Source organism: Rhamphochromis longiceps, linkage group LG4 (genome assembly GCF_057381845.1).
Source record: "Rhamphochromis longiceps isolate RC_006_pf linkage group LG4, R_longiceps_female_GT1.1, whole genome shotgun sequence".
Taxonomy (NCBI): domain Eukaryota; kingdom Metazoa; phylum Chordata; class Actinopteri; order Cichliformes; family Cichlidae; genus Rhamphochromis; species Rhamphochromis longiceps.
Window position 1 is genome coordinate 29922372 of NC_140560.1, and position 25631 is coordinate 29948002.

A 25631-nucleotide genomic window follows, 5' to 3' on the forward strand; every position below is an offset into this window, starting at 1 on the left:
ATAATGACACTGAAAAGCTGGTCTTTGGTCCACCCTTTCCTGGGACATTTGAGACTTCCCCTGCTGAGCATTGTTTAAATGCCACAGCCAACCTGTGTATTGTTAGTGACTATGTCTATCACCTTATGACCACAATGGCAATGAGTCAACTGTACTTTAAATGGCCAACAGGACACCTTTGACATGTGACCAAATGTGACACAAAATGTTTTTATTATCCAAAGACTGCTTTAGAGAAATCAAATTCCCTTGCAGCTCTTTGAAGTCCACAGCTATGATGATCCATCTAAAACGGAATAAAACACAAATGTCAAATTAGGCCGTGACTGGTTTTCTAGTTGTTCCAGAGCTTTTCGGTATTAAATGAAGTACATCTGAATTGCCTTAAGAGCACCTTTGATAAACAGAGAGACAGTTAATTGCAAACATTTTATTTAATATGATTTGCACATCAAAACATATCAAAACCAGTTACACAGAAGGAAATGCACTACTATGCACATTACATTACAAACAGCCTACAAATCCCTCATGATGAGGACTTCTCATAGAACAGCCTACAGAAACATTCTTGTTAACTGATATGGTCAAACCAAGTCCAACTAATTTAGTAACATTTATTTTCTGCAATTTCCCATCAGTTTACATTGTTCTATTTAAATTCTGAATCCAGCAGATTTTTTTCTATACTGTGCTAAAATTGCAGCTACGATTTTCTTCTCAAAATAACACAATTGAAAACAGTGATGTTTTTTCCCTCTATTAAACAACCAGCATTTTAACTTTTCATATGTGCATTTCAGTAAATCTCACTTGTGGCTCATGGAAATTTCAAGTGCCATTTCCACTCTAAAACACTATACAGACATGGTTTGTCCATGTATAGGAAATCAGGCCGACCAGCAAAAGCCACTATAAAATAACACTTAAAAAAAGATATGAGGTTAACTTCCTATCCAAACTTGATGTAAACAAGGTCGCCTATTAAGATTGTAAAAGAGCCTTGAGAATATAATTTTCTCTTTAAAAAAAAAAAAAAAAAAAAAAGAAGGTCAGTTTGAAGGTCAACCAGATAGAATACAAGAGTGGTAAGACATAAAGAGACTATTTTAAATTTTTTCTTTAAAAAACAAAACAAAAACAAACAAAAAACTGAATCGCAAACAAACCCGAGGGCTCATTCCAGGTATTTAACATGCACACAAGGTAATTGAGCCATTTTAAAGGGCAGGAAAATGGAAAAAAAAATAAAATCAGAAATTACTCACACGCGAAAAAGAAGCATGTTCTGATGTGAGGAACAAATTCATTAACACAAATGTAACAGAGCTACTTTGGGCCACATAAGACTATTGTGACAAAATAAACTTTGAATGCGTTCCTGTTAGTCAAGAGAAAAGGAAAATAGAAAATGTTGAACTTTATCCAGATATCATTCACCTTCATTGAAGAACATAATCACTGACTAAATATGCAACTGCTGTCAAGTGTTTAAATTATCTAAATGATTCTCTAAATGAATTCGATGGTGCACCATCAAATTAATCCTCTTCCATCAGATCGTGTTAAAGACAGCCGAGTATCAACATGAACATGAGCTACTACTTATTGAAGGGCTGATACATCCAAATACTGCAATGCCTAAATAAGCTTTTATATAAAAGGCTGTTGCACAGTATCAGTACTAAAACATGGCTCAGCTCAACCAAGAGGAATGTCACATTTGGTCCTGTGTTAATAGCCCTGTATGTCTAGACCTCGGTGTAGAAAAGATCTGATGGCCTCTGGCTTTCATTTGAAGTCAACAAGTACTTGTACCTTGTAACTGAGTGGTGTGTAAAGTTACAAGACTGCAAAAAGGCTCAATAATGCTGGTATATTTAATGTTTGAATGTGTTTTATGTATGTTATTGCGTTACCTATTGCTCAGCCTACGAAGTAAAAGTTTTCTGGATGATCACATTTTCAAACTACAGCAAAGAGAGTCTGAAAAGATAGAAAATATGAAATACTTCACAGTGATAAACTGATGCTAATCAGGAGCAGGGGTGCTGGAACCTAAAACCATCTCCCACACACATTCTCATACTTTATCAACACACATTCAAGCTGTGCACACACAGACACACACACCTTACTGTGGTTTACCAAGCAGGCTAGACAAAAAGTTAGACCCCTGGCTCTCTCCCCGTCTAGAACCTGCACCTTCACTGAAGGGATCCAGCTGGTTTAGTTCAGACTGATCCAGCATCTCAAAGTCTTCTCCATCCAAGTCTGTGTCTAGCTCAGAGCTGGACTGCTTGCGATAGCTTCGGTGGGCCCCGGCCCTGGGGGGACCTTCTCTGCGTTGGGCAGCAGGAGGCCGTGGTTGCAGTGCCCCGGCTATTGCTGCCTGGATCATGTTGCTGGCAATGACTCCAGCCAAGTCTCCAGTGATATTAGAGGCAGGTGGCAGGCTGCTAAGAGAAAGTTCAGCATCTAGATCCTCTTGGTCTGAGTCAAGATGAGATTCCACATCCAGCACTGAAGCCCGGTGACTAGCTAGCCCAGACAGACCCAGGCTAGGCAGTCCAATGCTCGTGTCATCATCATCATCCATCAGAGTGGCATCAGGGTTTATGGAGGGGAAGTCTGGGAGGTCCTGGGCAAAGGATTCTTCAGCATCACTATGCCTGTCAAAATCTGGCCGGAATACAGACAGGGAGAAGATCAGAAGCATGAACTAACCAGGAAATCGAGGTAAGAAGTCCGTCTTTTTGGCATACATACCCTCAGAGCCTTCAGTCAGTGGGGTCTGGCCACGTGACAGGTTAAATGTTCCATTGTCAGTATAAGAAACCTCAGCATCAGAATGCTCGGAGTCGGTCAGTGCAAGCTCCTTCGCAACAACAGCATCATCAAACTAGGAGACAAAATGAAATGGTTTAGGCTGTGCTGTGGTGCATTTTTTTAAGATGGCAGTCAAGCTGGTAACTCCGACTCTGATATAAACAGAGAAACATTCTTAGTTTGACTCTCTGCTTGTTTCTCATCCTTTTACCGTCTGCAGGCTTTGCCACAAACACACATTAACACAAAAATAAACAGGTACATTTTGTGACGTTCCTAACCACAACAGGAAATGGTGCTGACGTGCTGCTGTAGCTAACAGTGTGCTGAAAAAGCAATAGGTGCAGTGAATGTTTCATCTTTCGTTTCATTTTATAACCTTGTAACCAACACTGTTGACTAACAACAACTCATGTTCACTAAAAGAGAAAAAAAAAAAAAACCTGGACAGACTTTAAATTTTAATTTATAGAATTGTAAAGACTAAGATTTTTTTCACAAATTCACATTACTCATTATGAACACTTTAAATATAAAAGTTTACTTCTGCTTTAGGAAGCATTTTGTGTATGTTGACATAATTACTAGATCACAATATGAACAAAAACAAAAACTATATTTGAAGACAAATTTCAGGAATGATGTCCCCGACTTTAAACAATAGAAAGGCAGGCATAGTGAGTAACAGTTTGATTAAAATATTAAGAGCTTTAGAAGTGCAACAGCCTTACTGTTGGGCAAAAAGCGGCCAACTCCTCCTCACTGTCACTGGCTTCACCCGAGGCTGCACCATGTAGAGTTCTTCGTAGGACTGCAGAGTGGAGTGACCAAGACAACAAATAATTACTGAGTCCAGCTTATTTTAACTGTAGTAGTTAAATACACAGTGTGCAGGACAACCAGTTTTAGAAATGGTTTGTAAAATTAGAACTGATTAACAGATTAATCAACAAACAAAGAAAAAAAACCCACTTTACATCACTATCTCTACTCTGATATTTGCACTTTGGTCTCATTTACTGGAGTGGAAATTGTCTTAACAACAGTTTCATCTCAAACGAATAAATTTACATAAAATCCAGTTAGCTGCCAATTCTAGTAAAAATATACACGATACAATTTGGTTTACAACTTACACTGATTGTCAATGGGCTTTAACATCATGTATCCACGAACGCTGAAGTCCAGCCGCTGCAGGACTGGCTCCAGCTTGATGCCAAGATGCTGGAAAAGCTTGTGATAGGCTGCCAGAGGAGTCAGGAGAGTAGCTAACACTAGAGGAGGGGCAGAGAGAATACTAGTTAAGATAGAGAAGAGGGACATTTCTATTAAAGTGCAGTATTTCACTACAGAAAGATAGCCTGTTGACTTTTTTTTGTGATAAAGAAAAACTGAGGGACAGGGAATAGAGGTTTAATATGTAGAGTACAAGCTGATGTTTGGATTGTTTCAGACGTCAGATGTCCTCCTTGCCCAGCTTTGCAGCCTACTGGTTGAAGGTTAGGAGATTAGCTTGGTCTCTGTCTGACCTCCTTAGCTTTCTGCCTGGCTCTTTCACTCCTGCCTGGTCTGCCTCATCCACATTTTAATCACCTCACAGATCAGGCCCCGGTACTGAGCCCCCACAGATCTGGTTTCCCCACCCATGCACTTTTAATTAGACTAGTCAGGCAGAGTTTCTTTGCCAACATAGTTCTGTGAAGAGGCGTGGGTTTTTAATTAGAACTGGATAAACTGCTCGGACTCACAAGCAGAGTAGGAGAGCACTAATCCAGGAATGTAGCGTCCAATGATAGCCAAACAGCTGAACACTCCACAGGTCACGATGCAAAACTGTCACAGAAGAGCCGGAAAAACAAAAACAAACAAAAAACAAGCAAACAAACAAAAAACACACACACACACACACACACACACAGAAAATAGTCAACAACACCATATCGTGTTGACCATGGTGCACTTATCCACAGCTACAGTCACACTAGGGAAAACAGGAGACCGTATCACGACCAAAAGTATTCCAACCCCGTGCAATGAACATGTGGAATCTCTTCGAAATGGTAACTTTAAAGATGGCGAGCAGGACAATGACAAATCACAGTCAGTTGCAGTCTTTAAAGTGACAATGATAAAACAGCAATAACTGTGATTTAACTGGACAAAGATAGCTGCTCAGTAACTGATATTATACAGGAATATAACAAGAAAACAAGCAGCTGACTAGAACGATCTATTGCAAAGATAATCGTCACATGTAAGTTGTGTCCATCGTTACAGACCGACTCCAACTGTTTGTGTTTACAAATTAGACAACAATTTTCTTCAAGCCTCTGCCAAACTGTCTGAGCGACTCCAATAAGTCCAACTTGGACTGTGACTGGGTGTTGCCTCCCAACAGGTCGCCTTGTGATTAAAAAATGGTCTCCCAAAGGTTGATGGTTGAATGTTCAAAGGTTGCATGCTCAACCACAAGTTGCTCGCCCAATGTGAAAAAAATTCTGCGCAATCATTGGTCAACCGCCTATTTTTCCTCTAGTGTGACCGAGTTAATAAACCAGTGAAGGAAAAAAAATTAGAAAAGGATAATAGGTAAATCAAACAGGGATAACTTAAAAATCATACAATAGGTGTTGTGATACAGAATGAAGTCATTGTGTTATTGTGTGTAGCTCTCACTGTGCCAGGATTTTGACGCTTGTACTGCACAATACTGGATTTCACAACCACTCCACTGACCCAGGCCTCAGCAATATGGTGGCACAATTCAGGCACACTGAGGGTGCCAGGATGCACCAGACCCCAGCTAGACAGGGACACAATCATTTAACTCCTTACTGCTTAATCAACTCCTTATCATTCAACTAATGCTGCAATATGAGAATAAAAAAAACAACAAAAAAACCAACAACAGTGGCTACAAACCTCTCATTTTCTGATTCATCCAGCTTTCTGACTGTAAAGGGAGAGAACATTCATCACTTTAAGAAACATTAAATATCACTGTCTAAATATGTATACATTATTTAGACATTTGCTTGGCTTTCATCTACAGTGTCTTCGGGATTTTAAAAACCACTGCCAAAGATGAACCGTTTCATGACTAATACAGATCATTTTAAAGTCCAGAGTACAAGGCTGCTGACTGATGTCACATTTATTCTAGGAACAAAAGTACATTTGCTACAGCCACAGTACATTAGGGATTGAATTGGCTGCATTTTGCACAATCTATGACATTCCAGAAGCGGAAAAAAAGGAAAATGCAGAATATGATGTATTCTCTTAAATATACAAATATACATTGAGACAAAATTTAGCACCTCTAATCTCTGGCCAGATCTTATTTCTCCAGGTATCTAGACAGACGAGTACAACCATGCCAGATGCCGACAGGAATATCAGGCGCAGTGAGGTCAGAGCGAAGAACCTGGCAGGGGATAAACCACAGAAAACACATGAACACAGTGCATCTATTTCTTGCTTTCATAGGCATAAACAATCACAGAGCAATGTAATTAAAAAGTTAATGCAAAATTAATTAAACCGCAAGACAGTCTGAGCAAATTCCATTTATTATTGTCAAAGTCAGAATAAGAAAGAAAGCCCACCCTCTGGTGTCTTACACAAATGTATTTTAAACAAGAAGGTTGGCAGTAAGTAGAGTATTTGACCATTTCTTTTAACTCCACACACTACTGTAATATCAATTATATCAATAAACATTTAGATGATATTAATCCAACAGACTAACAGATGTTCATATTGTAAAAAATGTGGTCTAACTATACATAAGGTTTCAGGGTTTTTTCCATCTTTCTGTCTTGCACACAACCCTAACTAAATCCCAACTGCTGCTCCATTTTCAGATCACAAGACTCCAAAATGTAATGGGAACAACAATGCTGCAGGATTCTGCCAATCACCGGTTAGAGATTAACCTAACAAAGAATTTGCTGGCAGAACAAGGGGTGTCAGTATTTGGGTTAATGCTGTAATTAGAAGTGACAGTAACAAAAGCAATGTGAAAATGTTTATGGAAAGTTGGGTCACTGAAAAATGAGAACACAACAAGTGCTCAGCACTGAAAATGCAGCTCGTGGTTTCACGAGTTTGTCATCCGCCACCTGTATGTTGAAAATCAGGACAACCCTGTCCTACTGTGAGAGCGGCTGCCCTTGTTAATGTCTAACTTTCAGTCACTTTGGGGTTACGGCTGCATCACTCTGGGCTGAAAATGGCCTGCACCATTATGTGTGTGCAGAAGCAAAGATAAAGCAGATGCAGTGTAAACGTTCTGAAACGCTTGGTGGTCTAATCAAATTCAGGCTGAACGCCAGAACTCTGCAAACATGCCCACCAGTCAGGCTTTCTTTCCATGTGTCAGGTCAATGATCCTTCCTGTACATCTAGCAATACCCAGGTCAACTAAGTAAGCCAAAATTTGGCCCAGTGAAACACTCAAACATACTTACATATTCATATAGTGAAACAACTTCCCCTCTTATCCCCATGACACTAACTGTAGATTTGACCTTTACAGGCTCACTGGTAAAATTGGTAGAGATAATCCACAGCATTACACAGATTTCAAGATTAAAAGCAACAGTTTGGAGCATTAAAGTTGAGTGAAAAGTCCCTGCAGAGTGTGCATAAAAATAGTACCGCCACTCAGCCAGCTGCTTTATCTTGAACTGACAGGCAAAATATTTGCATTGTGTATAAGAACCATCTGCTTCCAGTCACGCTGTCTTGCCTCTTGGTGTTGTCTGGATGTCGGCAACTGTAACACAGAGACACTGAGGAAACATAACTCACAAACTAACACAAGCTAAAACTTACCAGAACACAACGTTGATCACAATGTAGAGAAGGACACAATGAAAGGGTTTTTCCCAGACCAGGACAGACTGCAGGTAGGTCAGGACAGGCTCATAGGGCCCCAGCCTGGACTGGAGAGCAGCTTTGACAGCTCGTACTTGGCCATCTCTTTCGCTAGAGCATGAACGACTTCGAAGGCAGATATCAGCGCTCTGATTAGCAGAGCAATCCCCCACGTCTGCCCCTTGCATTGTTCCAGTGTGAGTCATCTCAGCGTCCTACTCCTGACAAAGTAAGCCTGTAAAATAAAGATTTAAGCTAAGTGGAACCATGTAAACAGCTTCATAAGGAGCGCCACAGCGCCGCTCCACTAACATTTATGCTAACGGATTTTTAAGCTAAAAGCAAATGACGCCAGCCAAACCACTTTATTATGGTCTAACAACACACATTTGACTATATTAAAATAAAATATTTTATCAAAGCAAATGGATAAACGTTTCAAAAGCAGCTAACACTTACTATTTTGTCATTTTTTTTTGCAGAAATGCGGCGCTCGATTCGGAGAACTTACAATATGGCGTCACCTGTTTTTCTGAGCCGTCAGCGGCCCAATCACAATACACTTTGGCCCTGCGTCATGAGGCATTCAGGTGCAGTAGGAACATCTTTGCTTATTTTGAAGCACTTCGTCGGCAAAGTTGAAAATGAAAGCGCTATTGCGACTGTAATTTTCCACACCAAAAACCTAACCCATTTTCGATTAAGCTGTCCACAACCACCCACTTCTTCCCTCTTTATTCATCATGATTTTAAGCCTATTAAAAATATCATCTCGTACAATTCATTACTTACGACCTATTAATGAAAACGGCTTGTTATGAAAAGAACTTTACTTCCCTGTCTAAATTATCTAAATTTAACTGTATACCTGTTTATTTAGCTACTGTAATTTACAGTTGAGCATTTTAAAATGTGTCTACACTGTCCCCTTGTGGTCACATTCTATAATGACATTGATGAATACAAACAAGGGGAACATTATTATTATTATTATTATTATTATTATTATTATTATTATTATTATTATATAATGTTTATAATGAAAGGATGTGCAGCAGGTTAGACTGATTACAGATGGAAGCTGTACTAAAGAGTGTGCTGAGTACATTGAAGAGCTAATGAATAACGAAAATAACAGAGGGGAGAGATGGAGGACAGTTAGTGAATCAGGAAGGGCAGAGGATTAGTAAGGAGGAAGTAGCTATGAAGAGAATGAAGGGGATGAAGAGTGGAGAGGCAGTTGGCCAAGATTACATAAGTGTGGAGGTATGGAGATGTCTATGAGAGTGGAATTTTTTAACCATATTGTTTAACACAATCTTGGAGAATGGAGAATCTGAGGAATGGAGAAGTGTGTTGGTATACATTTTCAAGAACAAGGGATAATATTCAAAGCTCTACTTGGGCGAAAAGCTGATAAGCCATACAATGAAGCTATGGGAAAGAGAAATTGAATAAAGGTGATGATCAGGAAGCTGCAGTCTGGCTTAAAAATGAGAAAGAACAATACAGATGCGATGTTTGCTTTCAGAGTCTTGATTGAAAAGCATATAGACGGTCAGAAAGAGTTGCATTGTGTAGACCAGGCAACAAAGCAAGCTGGGGTGTGCAGTAAGAGTGTCTCTGAGCCCCTTCTTGCTTGCATTGGTGATGGACAGGTTGACAGATGATGTAAGGCATATTTTACGGTTCCTTACAGCACTACACACTCCGACACGACCGGTGGCAGCACACGTTTAGAGTCGCCTTGCGACTCGCTAACCAACAGTAGAAGAAGTCTGCTTGAAGCGTCACCGCAGGACCAAGCGGGAAGGAGCGGGCAGAGGTGAAGCGGTGTGAAAGCAGTGGCTATTTTCTTCTATTATTTAGCTAGCAGGCAGACTACAAGAGCTAGCTAAATAAGGGGCGACTGAAGACGGAACATGCCGCGGGAAATCATAACGCTTCAGCTCGGACAGTGCGGAAACCAAAGTACGTGCAAAGACGTTGATAGCGTTGAAACCGCTACAGCTTTTTTTATTGTTAGCTGTGCGAGATGTCATCAGATTGCCATGTATTCTGCTGTGTAACGACAGTAGCTAACTGCTAATAATAAGTCGAGCTAACTTTAAATGTAACAGAAACAACGACCTTGTATCCTAGCTTACCAATTGACTAATAGTGTCTATAAACATAATGTTAACTTGTGCATATTGTGTGGTTACCATCAGGTGCCTTTATGATATGCATTTTATGGTAACGGGCATCCGTGCATTTAGAGTAAAGTTGTACCAGTTTGAGTAGTCAAAATGAACATGTTTTGTTTACTTGTGCCCCTTCCCTGTTACTCAGTCGGATTTGAGTTTTGGAAGCAGCTGTGTGCTGAGCATGGCATAAGTCCAGAGGGGATTGTTGAGGAGTTTGCTACAGAAGGGACCGACAGAAAGGATGTATTCTTCTATCAGGTAAGTGGAGCAGAAGTATTCTGCTTCGTAGCACATAGTCTCTTGCTATGTACAATCAGCCTACATTTTCTGCACCGCAGAGTGTACAACGTCTCCAGTGTGATGATGCTTCTATGCAGCTGAAGTGCAATCATATTATTTGCGACTAGGTGGCATGCTTGTATCGTAAACTGTAAGAACCAAGCTCCTGCAGGGAGACGACAAGCTCAACACTGCAGTGTTTTCATCTAACCGCTTGTTTTTGATTAAAACCCCAAAGGCTGACGATGAGCACTACATCCCTCGTGCAGTTCTCCTCGACTTAGAGCCCCGCGTGATCCACTCCATCCTTAACTCCCCATATGCAAACCTGTACAACCCAGAGAACATCTACCTGTCTGAGCATGGTGGAGGTGCTGGGAACAACTGGGCTAGTGGCTATGCACAGGTGATCACCTGATATAACCTACTTTTTTCTTTTTGTTTTTTTTACCCTTACCCCATTAATCTCAATAAAAAATTTAATAACACATCTAAAATCTGCTCTGGATTCTCTACCTCTAGGGAAAAAAAATTCAAGAAGACATCTTCGACATTATTGACAGAGAGGCAGATGGCAGCGACAGCTTGGAGGCAAGTTTATCTTTTATCACATACTGACTATCCCAGAGGGCTGGGACGATTGAGGCTGTGGCAGTGTGGAATTTTAAAAATTGATTTAAGAGTAAATTGATATGGATGTGTGTAGAAATATTACATTTTTAAGAGCAGCTTGAAACTGTAGCCTAAACCTTATTCATGCATTAAAGTGTCAGGTATTTGTTGTTAATGTGAGGGGATTACTTTTGAACCTGTTGAAATTACAGGGATTTTCTGTCTGATATGGATATACTTACACCTTGTAGCTTGTTTTGTGTTTCTTTGTAGTTTTGTGGTCATGCTGCAGTTCCATTTGTCTCTTTGTGATCTGGTTAACTGGTAATGTCTGTCATCATTTTGTGTCGCTCTGTGGTCATTTTGTGTCTCTTTGTAGTGGAGCAGTTGGTGTCTCAGTGTCTCTTTGTTGTCATTTTGCGATCATTTTGTCTTTCTTTGTGGTCACGTGGGCAGTTTTGGTGTCTCTGGGGTTGATTTGTGTTTCTTTTCAGTGACTTTTTGGAGGTGAAGCTCAGTCTAGACTGAGTAAACCCATTCGTTGTCTGAATACTGTTATGGAGTGGTGGATTTTACTCAGGCATGATTTCTCTCAGTCTTTAAGGCTTGCGTTTTGTTTTTGTTGTGGTAAAATGCATGTAGAAATGAATGACTTGATAGAAACGGCATGCTAAAATGGTGCCAGAGCCTGTCATCTTAAAACCAGCACAGCCCTAGCCATGCCTCACTATTATTCTTAGCGTCCTTTTTTTTTTTTTTTTTTTTTTTTTTTGGGGGGGGTGAACTTTCTTCAGCTGCCAACCTCCCATAAAATAACAGTCGCATTTCCTTTCGAAGGTCTGCAATTTCTGTAACTCATTCACATTATGACCCCACATTATTATTTAGTGTGTGCACTCGTGTGTGCATTGGATAGGAAGGTGGGCCGAGCTGCTGTGGGCATGTGTATGTTGGCAGGGTGTGGCGTGCGGTATGTCTGGTGATAATAGCCGGGCGAGTGAAGAAGGCAGGTATTACTGGGCTGTCTTGGGGGGGTGAGGGAGCCTATTTGTGAGGTGGGGCTGCGTTCCCATTTATATAACTGCAGAGGAAAAGAGGCATTTGCACACCCACAGGCACATTTAACGTTCTGCTTCAGAAGAGTTCACAGTAAGGTTCGCACATGTGTGGCGCACTCTGTAGCTTGAAATTGAAGGTATTGAGTGATCCTTTGTCTTTGCAGGGATTTGTCCTGTGTCACTCGATTGCTGGGGGGACAGGCTCGGGGCTTGGATCCTATCTCCTGGAGAGGCTCAATGACAGGTCCGCATGCACATACTCGACTTGATCCCTTGTATTTCTTTTTCTTGCAGTATAGTACGAGCAAATAATATATAATTTCTGTCCCACAGGTACCCAAAGAAGCTGGTTCAGACTTACTCAGTCTTCCCAAACCAGGATGAGATGAGTGATGTGGTTGTTCAGCCATACAACTCACTGCTGACGTTGAAGAGACTCACTCAGAATGCAGACTGCGTGGTGAGCAGCAGCATTATAAAAAGGAAAAAAAGAAAGGATACTAATTAATCCCATTGCTTTCTTGGCATCATTACACACCAATGACATAAATAATCTCACAAGATGGCATAGGGATATAGCAATCAGCATTTTTGGAAACCCTATAACCATGCCATGCAAAATAAAGTTAAAACAAACCAAATTGTTCAGCTATTCCACCCAATAAAATTTAACATGTTGAGATGAGATGTCTTAACATGTGCTTACTGGCCACTTTATTGGGTACAGCTGTTTAGTTTCCTGTTTATGCAGACATCTAAAAATCCAATCACATGGCAACAACCCAATGCATGTTGTGCATCTAGACTTGGTTAACATGACTGAGTTAGAATGGGGGAAGAAAGGTGATTTTGAATGCGGCATGGTTGTTGGTTCCAAATGGGCTGATCTGAGTATTTCAGAAACTGCTGACCTACTGGGTTTTTTCCCACACAACGATGTCTAGGGTTTACAGAGAATGGGGCCCCCCCAAAAAGAAAAGGAAAATATCCAGGGAGTGTCAGTTCTTCAAAAATGCCTTGTCAGCAGTCAGAGGAAGAAGGGCTAGGCCAAACCTGCGGCAGTTATGAGACACTATCATGTCAATATGGACCAAAATCTCTGAGGAGTGTGTCCAGCACCTTGTTGAATCTGTGTTATGAAGAACTAAGGTGGTTCTGAAGGCCAGAGGGAGTCTAACACGGTATACCTAATAAAGTGGCCAGTGAGTACTTAAAGTCTGTATACTACTGTAGCTATCTCCTTTTATAAGGAACCCATACTTCACTGAAAAGGTTTCTTTAAGGTCTGTTTTATGTTAATTTTAACTTTTCAGTGTGACATTATAACACAGATACAAAAACTGTTAAATATTTTCCCCCCAATTTGACTACTCTGTTGTAATTTGTCTTTTAAAGTGAAATTATGTGACACTTGGCTTTAAGCACTACAGCTTAATTGCTGACGGTGCCTTTGATGGATGCTTTTTATGGCATTTTGTTTATATTTTGAATTGCACAATCTTGTTTTATGATGCTACTGACAGATAGAGACTGTCTAACTCTTATCTTTTCCTTTGTTGAAGATCTACTCTTGAGGCTGCTTCACTACTTGTCTAGCAGGCTAATAAAGAAGCAAATTGGAGTGCCAGCCTTGAGCCCTAGCAAATCCTATCTAATATCGAACTTATTAAATCTAAGTCCTGAATTGGTGATTGTATTAGTCTGAGATGCTCTGACAGTCTAATGGTGTTTCCCCTTTAATACCTACTTCCTCCAGGGTCTTGCATAAGGCCCCCATGTTGATTAAATTAGCCGCAGAGCTAATAGAATCTGCCCAAGAATTGGTCCCCCTGTTGAGACTGTACAGTGTGTCTTTTATATTCAACTCCTCTAACAACAGCACACTGTATTGCTTCTTAAGAGGTTCCTTTACTGCATCATTACTGCGATATCCTCTCACCCTTTCTTTAACATTGTAGTAGTGTATTGGCTTTCACTATACTGTTTTGCTGGAGAGTTTTTCCCTCTCCCTTGTTTTTCCTCTTCATTTGTCTAATCATTGCCCTTTGTATGTGAACTGTGCTTGTGCGTCAGGTGGTTTTGGATAACACCGCTCTAAATCGGATTGCCACCGACAGGCTGCATATCCAGAACCCCTCATTCTCCCAGATCAATCAGCTGGTGAGTGAGTGATATAACACTGTGTTAGAGCCTCTGCCTCTCTTTTTGGTTGTCAGTCAGCAGGTCTTAGTTATAGGTGTAGTTTGCAGTCTTCCTTGATGTATTTGAACAAAGACAAATGTTGAGACAGACTGCGCGAGACGTGGCGCCCAATGCAGAAATTACAAGATGCACAAACTAGTTTGACAAGTTAGTTGAACTTTAAAATGGATTTCAGATTTCTTGAAAAGAACCACACTTGGCTTCACTTTCCAAACAGTTTAAAAGTGCTTGACTTGAGCTACACTTTTTTTAGGGCCAAGTGGCAAAAAAAAGAAAAGCTTAGGGTTTGATTTACATTTGGGTGCGTGGTTGTTGTTTGTTTGTTTTTTTATAATATATTTTTATTATTTTGTGGGAAGATGAAAAATTTGTGTTTTCACTAGAGCTGATCAATAATTTTAGTTGTTCTATCAATAAAGTATCTGTCTTTTAAACACAGCTATTGAGCATATAGTGCACAAATAACATTTCAAAGGAGCTTAATTTGTCAATGTCTGCTTTAACATTCATACATGCAGGTTTCCACCATTATGTCTGCAAGCACAACCACTCTGCGCTACCCAGGCTATATGAACAATGACCTTATTGGCCTGATCGCATCTCTCATCCCCACACCCCGTCTCCACTTCCTTATGACTGGATACACACCTCTCACTACTGACCAGTCGGTGAGTTGCGTCCCTTGTGATGCGTGTGAAATTAGAAAATAATTCCGATGGTGTTGCGTTTGAAATCAATCACCCTGCTGTGTCTCAGGTTGCTAGTGTGAGGAAAACCACAGTGCTGGACGTGATGAGGAGACTCCTACAACCCAAGAATGTGATGGTGTCCACAGGAAGAGAGAGGCAGCCTAGCCACTGCTACATCGCCATCCTCAACATCATCCAGGGGGAGGTTGACCCAACACAGGTACAATTGTACATCTGTTGTCTGAGGTGTTGAACTGATCCAACATAATTATGTTAGGACTATATTTAAACATATGTGAACTGACTCTAGGTACATAAAAGCCTCCAAAGGATCCGGGAACGTAAACTTGCCAGCTTTATTCCCTGGGGTCCCGCCAGCATCCAGGTGGCTCTGTCCAGAAAGTCCCCGTACCTGCCCTCAGCTCACCGAGTCAGCGGCCTGATGATGGCCAACCACACAAGTATCTCCTCTGTAAGTGCATATTGGAAAGTTATGTTCAGTTCCAGTGTGTAGCTATGTAGTGGAGACCTTAATCTGTCCTTGTTCATAGTTGAGGATATGCAGTGAGCTGCCCAAGCAGCATTTCATGGGGGATTCCAGGAAAAATTAGGTTTTGGATTATCATGCTGCCAAACAAGACATTTCCTCAAAACTAAGTAATCTTTTTACTGGTTTAAAACGAGTTGTAAAACTAAAAGAAGCTATAGCCATGTCATTTCATTATATTACTCAATCTAAGGTGATTTAGAAAGCCTTTACTGGTGGTTATATTGCTGTGCTTTGTTTTCTCATGAATGTAGGTTCCAAAATTAAAGCAAGGGGAAATTAGTGTTACACAGAAGTTTCAGTCATGCAATAGACTTCATTTCTTTCCCGTAACACCAAGGCAAAGAAACAAAACAGAAAGTGTGATTGCTCTAAAAAAAAATCTGAAAAAGAACCTTTTGGTTCTTTTCTCACTTTGGGATGTTAGCGTTGATGTCACTTTTTCTTTTTTGCTGTCCCGCAGTTGTTTGAGCGGACATGCAGGCAGTACGACAAACTGCGTAAGCGCGAGGCCTTCCTGGAGCAGTTCCGCAAAGAGGACATATTCAAGGACAACTTTGATGAGCTGGACAACTCGAGGGAAGTTGTCCAACAGCTGGTAGACGAGTACAGCGCAGCAACAAGGCCTGACTATATTTCCTGGGGCACGCAAGAACAGTGAACAGACTTTGTCTTTTATACTTAATTCTCGCTTCTGGACAAAAATAGTTTTCTTTCACACAGATATCACAGAATAGTTATTTGGCTATAACTGCTTTTCTGGATAAAAACGATATTTATTGGCTTGCTTTAACATGTAATAACATAGTGTTTGTGTCTCCAAATTAGAGACTTTCATGACTATTAACCAGAAAAAGTAAATGCATCACATCCTGCAGATTCTGAACCCCCAGTTTATATAAAGTGTTCTCAACCTTAACAGCTCTGTGAAATAAAAGAGCACTAATTATAGAAAATCCTGTACAAAGCATCAACAGCTGTTGTCTCCAAAACATCTGTAAATATACCCGTTTCTGTATTTTTATTGTTAATCTCTTGCAGCAATGTTATTTACAGTTATCCTCAGTCTAAATCAACATTTTGCCTTGTTTTGGTCTATTTTTATACAAAGTACTGTACTTTAGTTTTTGTGCACTTGGTAGGCAGAGAGGTGTCCTTGCATATAGATGGAACTGACAGAAAGCAGTAGCATGCTGGTTAATGTGGTGCGCTGTACCATCTGTATGCTGCTGATACACATTGCTCATTTGTTATCACAGTACATGACCAACAAGAATGTCAAGTTGAAGTTGGATTGGAGCCATAAATGGTGTTGAAATACCTGCCATAAAAACAGCATTGACATTTTAACAGCATTTGTCCTCTAAAGAAAATGAGTTTGTGCAGCTGAACACAGTACAAGGATATATCTAATTTAAACACTTCATCTCTATGCCTGTAAATATTCTTGATTCACTGGCTTCCCCTGTGTTGTCTAAAAGTGAATATACTGCTACATTTCGCTTGCCTGTTGGACCTGTTTTAAACTGAATAAAAACATTTTCTATTATTTTAATTCTTACCTGAAATGTCTCAGATGTTATCTGAAGACACACCTGGTCGGTTGTATGAGAATGGAATAGAGCTGTGCTCCTGATGTTTGTTCATTCGACTAATTAAACGGCGCATAACCACAGGGCAACAAAGACAGTTGGCATTACTTGTTCAACCAGCTATTCTTATAAACCAGTAAAAAGCGTTGGCACTAACAGCACAACTGAGTTACCTCAAAACTACAGGAAGACAATAGTCCTAATGCTTCACAAGTCTGGGCACCACATACGTACATTTCTCAAAATAAAAAAGGATAGATGAGGCTGAAAAACAGCACCAAAGACAATATGGTAAAAATTTTATTAATTACATACAGTATTTATAGTTTTTTTTTATTGCACTCTCAAGTTAGTTTCAAAACAAACAATAGTGCAATTAACTATACACAAATAGAAAGGTACCATGCAACATACAAACAAGCGTAATACAAAGAAAAAACGTGTAGTTTGATTTTTCTTCTTTCCTTTTCATACAGCTTGGAGCTGCCTGCAGCTGCAGTAGAAAAAGCAAAGACCTGCTTCTGAACAGGATACAGGGCAGACTGCAATGACTTGTCAAGGCCTTCCATGGTGAGAAAAAAAAAATGAAAATTAGGCTGGTTATATTGCATGGGGCAGTGTAGCAGACAGTACTGGACTATTATCTTTACAAAGCATCTACTGTCTTAAATTCCTACATTGTAAATACTACACTAAGAAGACGTGTACAGCAGGAAAATGTTAATACAAGTGGAAAGAGTTGCATATAAATTAGGGAATCTGTCCGCATTTGGTTAATTTCTTCTTGTAAAAGCTTATTAAAATACGCACATCTTTGGTCCGTGCTCAAACCCACGACTTGGTGAAACTTTGGCTTCAGAATAACCAGTGAACACAAAGGAGGAGCTACATAAGATTTACACATAAGAGCTGCTTTAGGGAGCATCTACAGCTCTGATCAGTTAAAGCAAACTTCAAATGAATATATGTATGGGTCTGAAATTAAGACATAAAAGGAGCGTTGAAACAAAATAATACTAAGACAGCATCTGTGGCCTGATTAGAAAAGTGTTTCTTTAAAGTAGGGGCACTGTTCGATGATCCACATTGCCGACTGGGGCTGAGATTTTTATATTTATATATGTATAACATAAAAGCACCTTTTTTTTTCAGCAGACTACAGCTGCATTAGGATATTTGTCAACATAAGCAAAATTACCTAATCAGTCAAGTGTTAACCAAATTTCAGTTCAAGGATTAAAGTCAAGACAAGCAGCACAACGAAGGACGAATCAGAGCATTTGGTAGAGACACTGAAGAAAGGACTCCAAAATCCTTTGGTTTCTGTGAAAGAAGAAACAGTTAATCCGGATCCTGAATGCGTCATGAAGAAAATGACACGGCTTTTCTGATTTCTCGATCAAATAGCGCACATAGGTAAGGGGTTTTGTAGCAGTGGCGGCCGACATGACTCAACTATAGAGTTCAACATCTGTTTCCAGTTCCAAGTTCACATGGCTCACTGCATCAACAGTTCTAGGTAATGCAAGCTCAGCCGGGACCTTGTGAAAACTGAACGTCTCTGATGAACATTTCAGCATAAAGGGATGTGAGAGTGAGCGGGTTTCTATGTGTGTGGCAGAGACGGAGAGCAGCAAAGACAGGGGAGATGTCTGTGTCACTGAATATTCTCAGCACTATGCCAGCAGTGCGTGAGGGATCGCTGCCTTCTACAAAAGGCAGCGCACATATGGCACTCTTCATGAAAGAAAGAGGACAAAGTAGTGTCTTTATTCTAAGCCATACCTTTATGAGGTGGGTACCACAGCTTATTGTTGCCGTAAGTCTCAGCTCTCAGCTGCTGTGTTTCCCCAACTACTCACATTGTCTTGAAGGCTGGTGTGAAGGAGGAGTGGGAGATACTGCCATTTAGGGTAACCTAGTAGATTGCGTGACAGGACTGGGTGGGGGGAGGGTGTTTGACACCTCATCAGCAGCCGTATTGGTTTCTGTGGGTTTCTGGCTTCACTTGCAAAACAGAATCCCTTACCTTCTCATCCTCTCCCCAACCCCCCTCTCTCCTACATTGGCCAGCTCCTTCAGCTGGAAAGCTCAGCGAGGGTTTATTTTCAAAGATGGGGAATGAAAACAGCTCTCTCTTTGTTTTGGCTGCTGCGCCATTCCCAGCGGAGGAGGCACAGTGTCTTGAGGACTGGGCCTGGGACTGGGCCTCACAGGGGACCACACGGAGGAGTTGGTTGGGGAGTGAGTGTCCGGGTATGGGTCCCTCTCAAACAGGGTGCGAGGGCAGCTCTAGGAGTGTGGGTGTCGGCGCTGATCGGAGGTGACGGAAGCCCACCTCTGTGCTGTCTGCTATGGTGATGTCTGCATCTTCCCCTTTTCCTCGTTGGCGATGGATGGCACTGAAATAAGCATTCATCAGCTGCATGATCTCAGTCAGCTGTGATGGAGAGAGGGAGAGAGAGAGAGGTCAAATTGGTGGCAGTCTCAGTGTCTGTCTGGCACTGTCACAGGAGGGCGGGTAAAGATGATGTCATTCAGCTGCCAGAAAAACTAGATCCTCCAGAAGTAAAGCGTGATGTTTGGCAGATTTAAGGGGACATACACATCTCTTAACTGTGTCTGGGTAGTTCTTCACTTTGACATACACCACACTGTTCAGCAGCTGTTGCAGAAAAATTAAGGGAGGGTACTATGGAGGAGTTCATTTCTTCATGTGTCTCTCCATTACACAGACCTCAGAGGACATAACCACCAAACCACCAGAAGCAACAATTACCCTTACTCTAGTCCTACTGATTCTTGGCTAAACATAGTCTGTGCATAAGACAAGTCCCTGAGTTTCAACCTGCTTTTCAACTTCAACTATAACCCTGGAATCAGCTGCTAATCTTACACTCAACTCCAGGCCTAATCATAATCACCCCCTGCAAATCTGGTCTTTCCTTTTTTCCCCTCTGCCCATCGGCTGAAAACCTTCCACTTTTATGTCAAAAGGATACGACGGCTTTAAGTTCATAAAGTAGAAGTCTTTCTGAACCTTACCTCAATTTGCCTGTGTGTCCAATAAATAAATAAATAAAGTCACTTTTGTGCCTCAAGAGAGATCACAGAGAGCTTTTGTGTTGTGTGTGGGAAGATGCAAGCAAAGCGGCCCAATGAAAGGCATGATTTGTTCTTGATTTGGGGGGGAGAAGAAAAAGGCACATCTATGTTTCTGAGAAATGTTTTGCCTAATATTTTAATCTAACCACTGCAATAAAACTTACCCCCATGCTATTAAATGCCAGGAAGTGAGACTTTTGGTGGTTACCATCTGTTGGGGAATATGGGCAGGTTGTGTGCTCTCTATTTAGACCAAATTAATGAAGGTTTTTAAAGTGGGTCAAAGAGGCGGAGGGAAGGGGGTATCATGGGCAGACACTGTGTGTCTTTCTCTTACTCTGCAGAAAACTGCACAGTGATAAGGCCCCTTGGCTCTGCACTATACATAAACTGAATCCGGCCTACAGCTGACACACATTATGTTTAAGGTCAGAGCAGAACCAGCTTCAATTAATATTTTCCTTCCAGTCACCTTCAGCCTCACCCTGTATGTGTCATCGTGGGAGGTGAGCCATTATACTAGGGTGACACATACTCTCAGAGATGCTAACCCTGTGGACTAACAGTTGGTTTTACAGGGCAAAGTCAGAACTAGCTCAGTTTAGGACATTGTAATGCTTTTTAATATTTGTGTGGATGCTTTAAGCATCCACACTATTGAGTTCCTCTTGGGACTTCCGTACACTTTTTGGCACTTAACTACTTCCACAATTTTCAGCCGATTTTCACCGTTCAAATTTTAAACTATTCTGCTATTTCTGCTAATTATGGCTATGTCTTTTGGTATTTTTCACTATTATACTTTTTAAAATATTAAGCTTAATTTGTCCCATTGAAATGAATGGGAAACTTCTGCAATTCTGCTAAAATTTGCTTGTTTTTGAAACTTAACTACTTCCTCATATTTTCACATAGAACAACCATTCAAACTTTAAAATGTTCTCAAGTTATTGGGCTATTCAGGTATAAATCAGCTTTTTCAAATCTTTTACCGTTTTACTTTTATGCCTCTTAAAGTTTTCAGTTGCAAAATTGTGATTTTTCACAAAATACATGCGTTGTTATGGTTGCTATGCACTTGGCTTCCAGTGTGCCACTGAAGGTTTTGCAGTCTTCTCTTCATGTCCGAACAACTTCTTGCTACTTGCTCAATTTTCACTCAACTTCCACAAATTATACATCAAAACGTAGGTATTTTTGCTGGCTTTCAGGAAATGTCACTATCATTGTTGTGGCATTTATAGAATTTTGGCAAATCTCCTCAGACCAACACAATGTCACAAAACTCTCCATAGAAAGTCAATGGAGAGCTTGTTCAAAATCACCGCTTGATTTCTGTAATGAGAGGCATATTCGAATTGTCATATCTCCTTAACGAAGCAAAGTTAAGACATAAGGCTTGTCCCAGTATATCTTCAGACACTCCTGACGCTCACAATTCAAGAATTTCTTTCTCACCTATTACCATTCTGAAATGAGTTAGACTTGTTTGAGGGTAGGAAATTCGTCCTTTGCTCAGATTTCTTCAGATTTCAAACTCTGGAAATGAACCACTTTTTTCTCTCGTCATATCTTTTTAATGGATTTCCACAGAGACCTGAAAATTTCCATGATTGTTCACCAAAGCCTGCTGTCTCTTACGGTGAAAGAATGATATTGATACTCCAAATAGATTTAGAGTTAGAAAGCGTTGTTTGAGGGCAAGTCAAGGCAGTTTTTGCTTTGCTCTACTCAGTTATGGTGCATTAGAAGTCAAATATCTTTAATAATTCATATTTTAATAATAAATTGTCAAGACTGGAAGATTCCCCCATCTCTTCTGAACAAAACGGTGTAAGAATGACCGCTCTAGCCCCTACGGTTAGGAAATTATGGTCATTTGTTTGAGGGGAGTCGTCACGATGAGAAATAGACTGCAAAAATCCTGTGTCTCTATGTGCTGCGTGCACCTGTTTTAGCGGGAAAAAGTATACAGCCTCTCTGATTGGTGGATTCAAATTCAGCAGCTCCCAGGCTGCTTGACTGAGCTAGAAACTTACTTCTCTCTCCCTGTGTGTGTGTGTGTGTGTGTGTGTGTGTGTGTGTGTGTGTGTCCTTATGTGTCCATATTTGTGATTGTGTTGCTGTTATATATTTTTTTTGCTGATTTTTTTCATTTAACAAGTATATTTGAGGGACCCTCAGCATGTTCAGCATTTTTTCAGCTGTCCATTTTGCTTTTCCAATTTTTCTGTTTAAGTTATTACTATTGTGCTAAATCATACTATTTCTGCTTTTTATAAGATTTGTGCTTAATATAGTATTTCTGCTAAATTTTAGTATTTCTGCTTTTTATAGGATTTGTGCTTAATATAGTATTTCTGCTAAATTATAGTATTTCTGCTTTTTATAGTATTTGTGCTAAAACATAGTATTTCTGGTAAATGTAGTATTTATGCTTAATCATACTATTTCTATATATTACTGCCAGGTCCCCAGGCAGCCAATCCTCTGTGAGGCCTGAGACATTCAAATTTACATATCAGGGCTTGCACGGCTTCCCAGCCAGCCAATCATATATGTGGGTTGAGGCATTCAAATTTGCATATTGGGGCCTTCGTGGCTTCTAAGCCAACAAGTCATCCATGTCATATATCTCTAAAAATCCATATTTTAATGATAAATTGTCAACACTTGAAGATTCCCCCATCTCTTCTGAACAAAACGGTGTAAGAATGACCGTTCTAGCCCCTACGGTTAGGAAATTATGGTCATTTGTTGGAGGGGAGTCCTCACTATGAGAAATAGACTGCAAAAATCCTGTGTCTCTCTGTGCTGCGTGCACCTGTTTTGGCGGGAAAAAGTACACAGCCTCTCTGATTGGTGGATTCAAATTTAGCTGCTCCCAGACCTAGAAACTTGCTTCTCTCGCCGTGTGTGGGTGTGTGCGAGACACACACACACAGAGAGAGAGAGAAAGCCTTTTACAGTATTCTGCAAACTTTTATGATTTTACCAGCTTTTCTAATATGGACCTCAGATTCTTGTTAACACTCCATGGCACAAATACTCTTCCCTTTAGGCTCTGTGTATGTGTGTGTGTATCAATATTTCTCCCATTTTAAAGTATTACTCCTCCATAATTGTATTTCTGTTAAATCAAAGTACTTTTACTACATCTTAGTACTTCTGCTCAATCATAGTATTTCTGCTAAATCATAGTATTTTGCCAAATCTTGGTTTTTGTGCCAAATCATAACATTTGTCTTATGTTATAGTATTAAAACTAAGTGGAGGAATTTCTGTCATGTTACAGTATATGTGCTGATTACAGTATTTCTGCTAAATCATAGTATTTCTACTATATTATATTTTTCTTTCTAAATATAACATTTCTGCTATATAAGTGTATTCTGCTATGTTATAATATTTGTGCTAAACCGGAGTATTTGTGCTGTATCATAGTATTTCTGCAAAATGATAGTATTTCTGCCAAATTATAGTATTTGTGCAAAAACATAGTTTTCATTTAAAATTACAATATTCATAGTTCATCACAGTGTCTCTGGTAAATCACAGTATTTCTGCTATGTTGCACTATTTTTCTAAATCATAGTGTTTCTGTAATGTTTAAGTATTTTTGGCTAAATATATTCTTTCTGTTATCTTAAACTATTTCTCCTAAATTCTTGTATTTTTGAGAAGTTATCATGTTTCTGGTAAGTTACAATATTTCTGCTAAGTTCTGCTATGCTATTGTATTTCTGCCAAGTATTATGTTTCCTCTAAGATATTGCAGTTCTGCTAAGTTATTCCATTTTAGCAAAGTTCCTTTGCTTCTGCAAAGTTTTTACAATTTCTGCAACTTTTCAGCTTTTTCAGCTAGTTTTTGCATACAGCTTCAGCTTTAAAGCATCCACACTGCATTTTCGCAGGAAATGCAAATTTTTCTAGTTTACTTTGAAAGTTTATTTGCTGCTACACAGCTCATGTTTCAATAAGTCATCCAAAGGTGTGGCTCTAATTTCATACTTCATAACTCTTTCTTCACAGACCAAGATCCAGAAAAGCTAAAATAAAACCTTTTACTATCTAAATAAATCACAAAAATGACAAATTTTAAACTAAGAATGACATTTCCCCCCTTAAACGAAATAATTCTGCACTCTGTTTATACCTTGGTGGTTTCAAAGAGCAGATCCCGGTCCCCAGCTGTAATCTTGAAGGTGTTGCTGTCAGATACACCATAAGAACAGATCTGGCCATAAGGAAAGGACTCCAGGGCCTCTGATTCTCCCTGCTTATACAAGGATACAGATGTAGCAGCTACACCCAGCCATAACTTCTGGGAAAAACTCCCCGTTGAACTCTGCAGGCAGAAAGAGGCGTGCAAATGTCAAGAGACTGCAGGATCCAAGTGGCTCTTGAGCTTTGAGGAAAAAAAACGTTTAAGAGTGATACTAAAACTAAAGCATAAGCACACAATACTCACAATATAAAAGTCCACTTCATAAAGAGTGCATCCAAAGCCGGACCACTGGCGTGCAATTGTGAGGTAGGCGGCCATACTGTCCCTGCGGCTGTAGCCGGCCAAACCTTTCCAACGCTCCAAGATGGACGTCATGACAGCCGCTGCCTCCTCCTTCAGGCGGGTCCGCAGACGCATGTCCTGCTCAACTTTTTGCTTGTGTACTGCTGTAGCTGTGTGGCTCCACAGAGTCCCTGCGAGGAGTCCTGTGTGGAAGCGCTGCGTCGTGGGACAGCCCTGAGCAGCTACCTGACAAGGAGGCACATCTTGCGGTGCAGAAATTGACATGAGAACCCGAGTTTCAAGCATATGACCTGGAAAAAGCTCATCCAGAGGCGGGCAGGGGGCATGTGTGCTGAAGTCACCCATTAGGCTCTGAAGCCTCAGGGCAGCTAATGCCTGCAGGTCCTCTTCACAGGCTGGTAGCTGACCACGCACGACCATCTCATGGCACTGCAGCACAAAGGTCAAAACCAGGACAGAGAGAAAGAGAACCAAACACAAAGAAGGTAAAGGTCGTCAGTAATAACTTCAAGTCCCCTCATCCATCCTTTCTACCCCACCTTGTTTTATTTCATCCCGTAACTCTTTTATAGAATTCCCCAGGAAAAAATTATAATGAAGCCAATGCTGGCTGCCTTTTGCCCCCTCTGCACTCCAGCCAGTGCTCTTAGTCATGTTTTTTATGCAATCCATTTTATAACACTCACAGCCAGTGGGAAATTACAGACTGTGATTGCAGATTGTTTAGTAAAAGCATACACGATTCAACAACAACACAAGTGATGAATCACTGAATGACAATAAATCAGATGCCATCATCAACACCATCACTGGTCACTCACAACAAAGAAATAGTGAAAAGAGAAGGCTCATGTTCCACTCCATTACCTGCTCAAAGAGGAATAAATACTCTATGCTGTCCACTGATATGCTGTCTGCATCCAACAGGCAGTAGAGCTTGAAACACAGTTTCCACTGGGATTTAGACTCTGACTCTTTAGTAGAGAAGCTGCATAAGAGAGGGACAGAAAGTTAAATCTGGGTCAAGAAAAAAAGATACACTAAAGACACATATGACAAACAAAGAATCTTAAGCCTTCTGTTAATATGTTACAAGCTATTGCTTCCCTGCTGTGTAATG

At 40.4% G+C, this 25631-nt stretch overlaps 3 protein-coding genes across 3 annotated transcripts in view; 1 reads left to right on the plus strand and 2 right to left on the minus strand.

Moving 5' to 3' along the window:
* Positions 1 to 1015: 1015 nt before the first annotated feature.
* On the minus strand, positions 1016 to 8254 carry retreg3 (reticulophagy regulator family member 3). The gene is made up of 10 exons (XM_085404420.1): positions 8170 to 8254; positions 7669 to 7945; positions 6150 to 6256; positions 5752 to 5782; positions 5506 to 5632; positions 4578 to 4662; positions 3966 to 4103; positions 3561 to 3640; positions 2770 to 2902; positions 1016 to 2682 (listed from the first exon to the last, which is right to left on the minus strand). Exons 2-10 carry the CDS (start codon positions 7914 to 7916, stop codon positions 2135 to 2137), a joined length of 1497 nt encoding a protein of 498 aa, XP_085260546.1. The 5' UTR covers positions 7917 to 7945; positions 8170 to 8254; the 3' UTR covers positions 1016 to 2134.
* Positions 8255 to 9489: 1235 nt separating this feature from the next.
* Positions 9490 to 16851, plus strand: tubg1 (tubulin, gamma 1). The gene is made up of 11 exons (XM_085404421.1): positions 9490 to 9681; positions 10042 to 10154; positions 10414 to 10581; positions 10698 to 10766; positions 12010 to 12089; positions 12179 to 12305; positions 13919 to 14005; positions 14566 to 14715; positions 14804 to 14956; positions 15047 to 15208; positions 15747 to 16851. Exons 1-11 carry the CDS (start codon positions 9633 to 9635, stop codon positions 15942 to 15944), a joined length of 1356 nt encoding a protein of 451 aa, XP_085260547.1. The 5' UTR covers positions 9490 to 9632; the 3' UTR covers positions 15945 to 16851.
* Positions 16852 to 18793: 1942 nt separating this feature from the next.
* Positions 18794 to 25631, minus strand: part of plekhh3 (pleckstrin homology, MyTH4 and FERM domain containing H3) — a 38202-nt gene continuing 31364 nt past the window's right edge. Inside the window, exons 10-13 of the mRNA XM_085404419.1 lie at positions 25379 to 25499; positions 24452 to 24940; positions 24137 to 24328; positions 18794 to 19315 (exon numbers count right to left, since the gene is read on the minus strand). Of these exons, the coding sequence (XP_085260545.1) occupies positions 19145 to 19315; positions 24137 to 24328; positions 24452 to 24940; positions 25379 to 25499 (973 nt within the window). The 3' untranslated portion in view covers positions 18794 to 19144. The remainder of the gene's footprint in view (positions 19316 to 24136; positions 24329 to 24451; positions 24941 to 25378; positions 25500 to 25631) is intronic.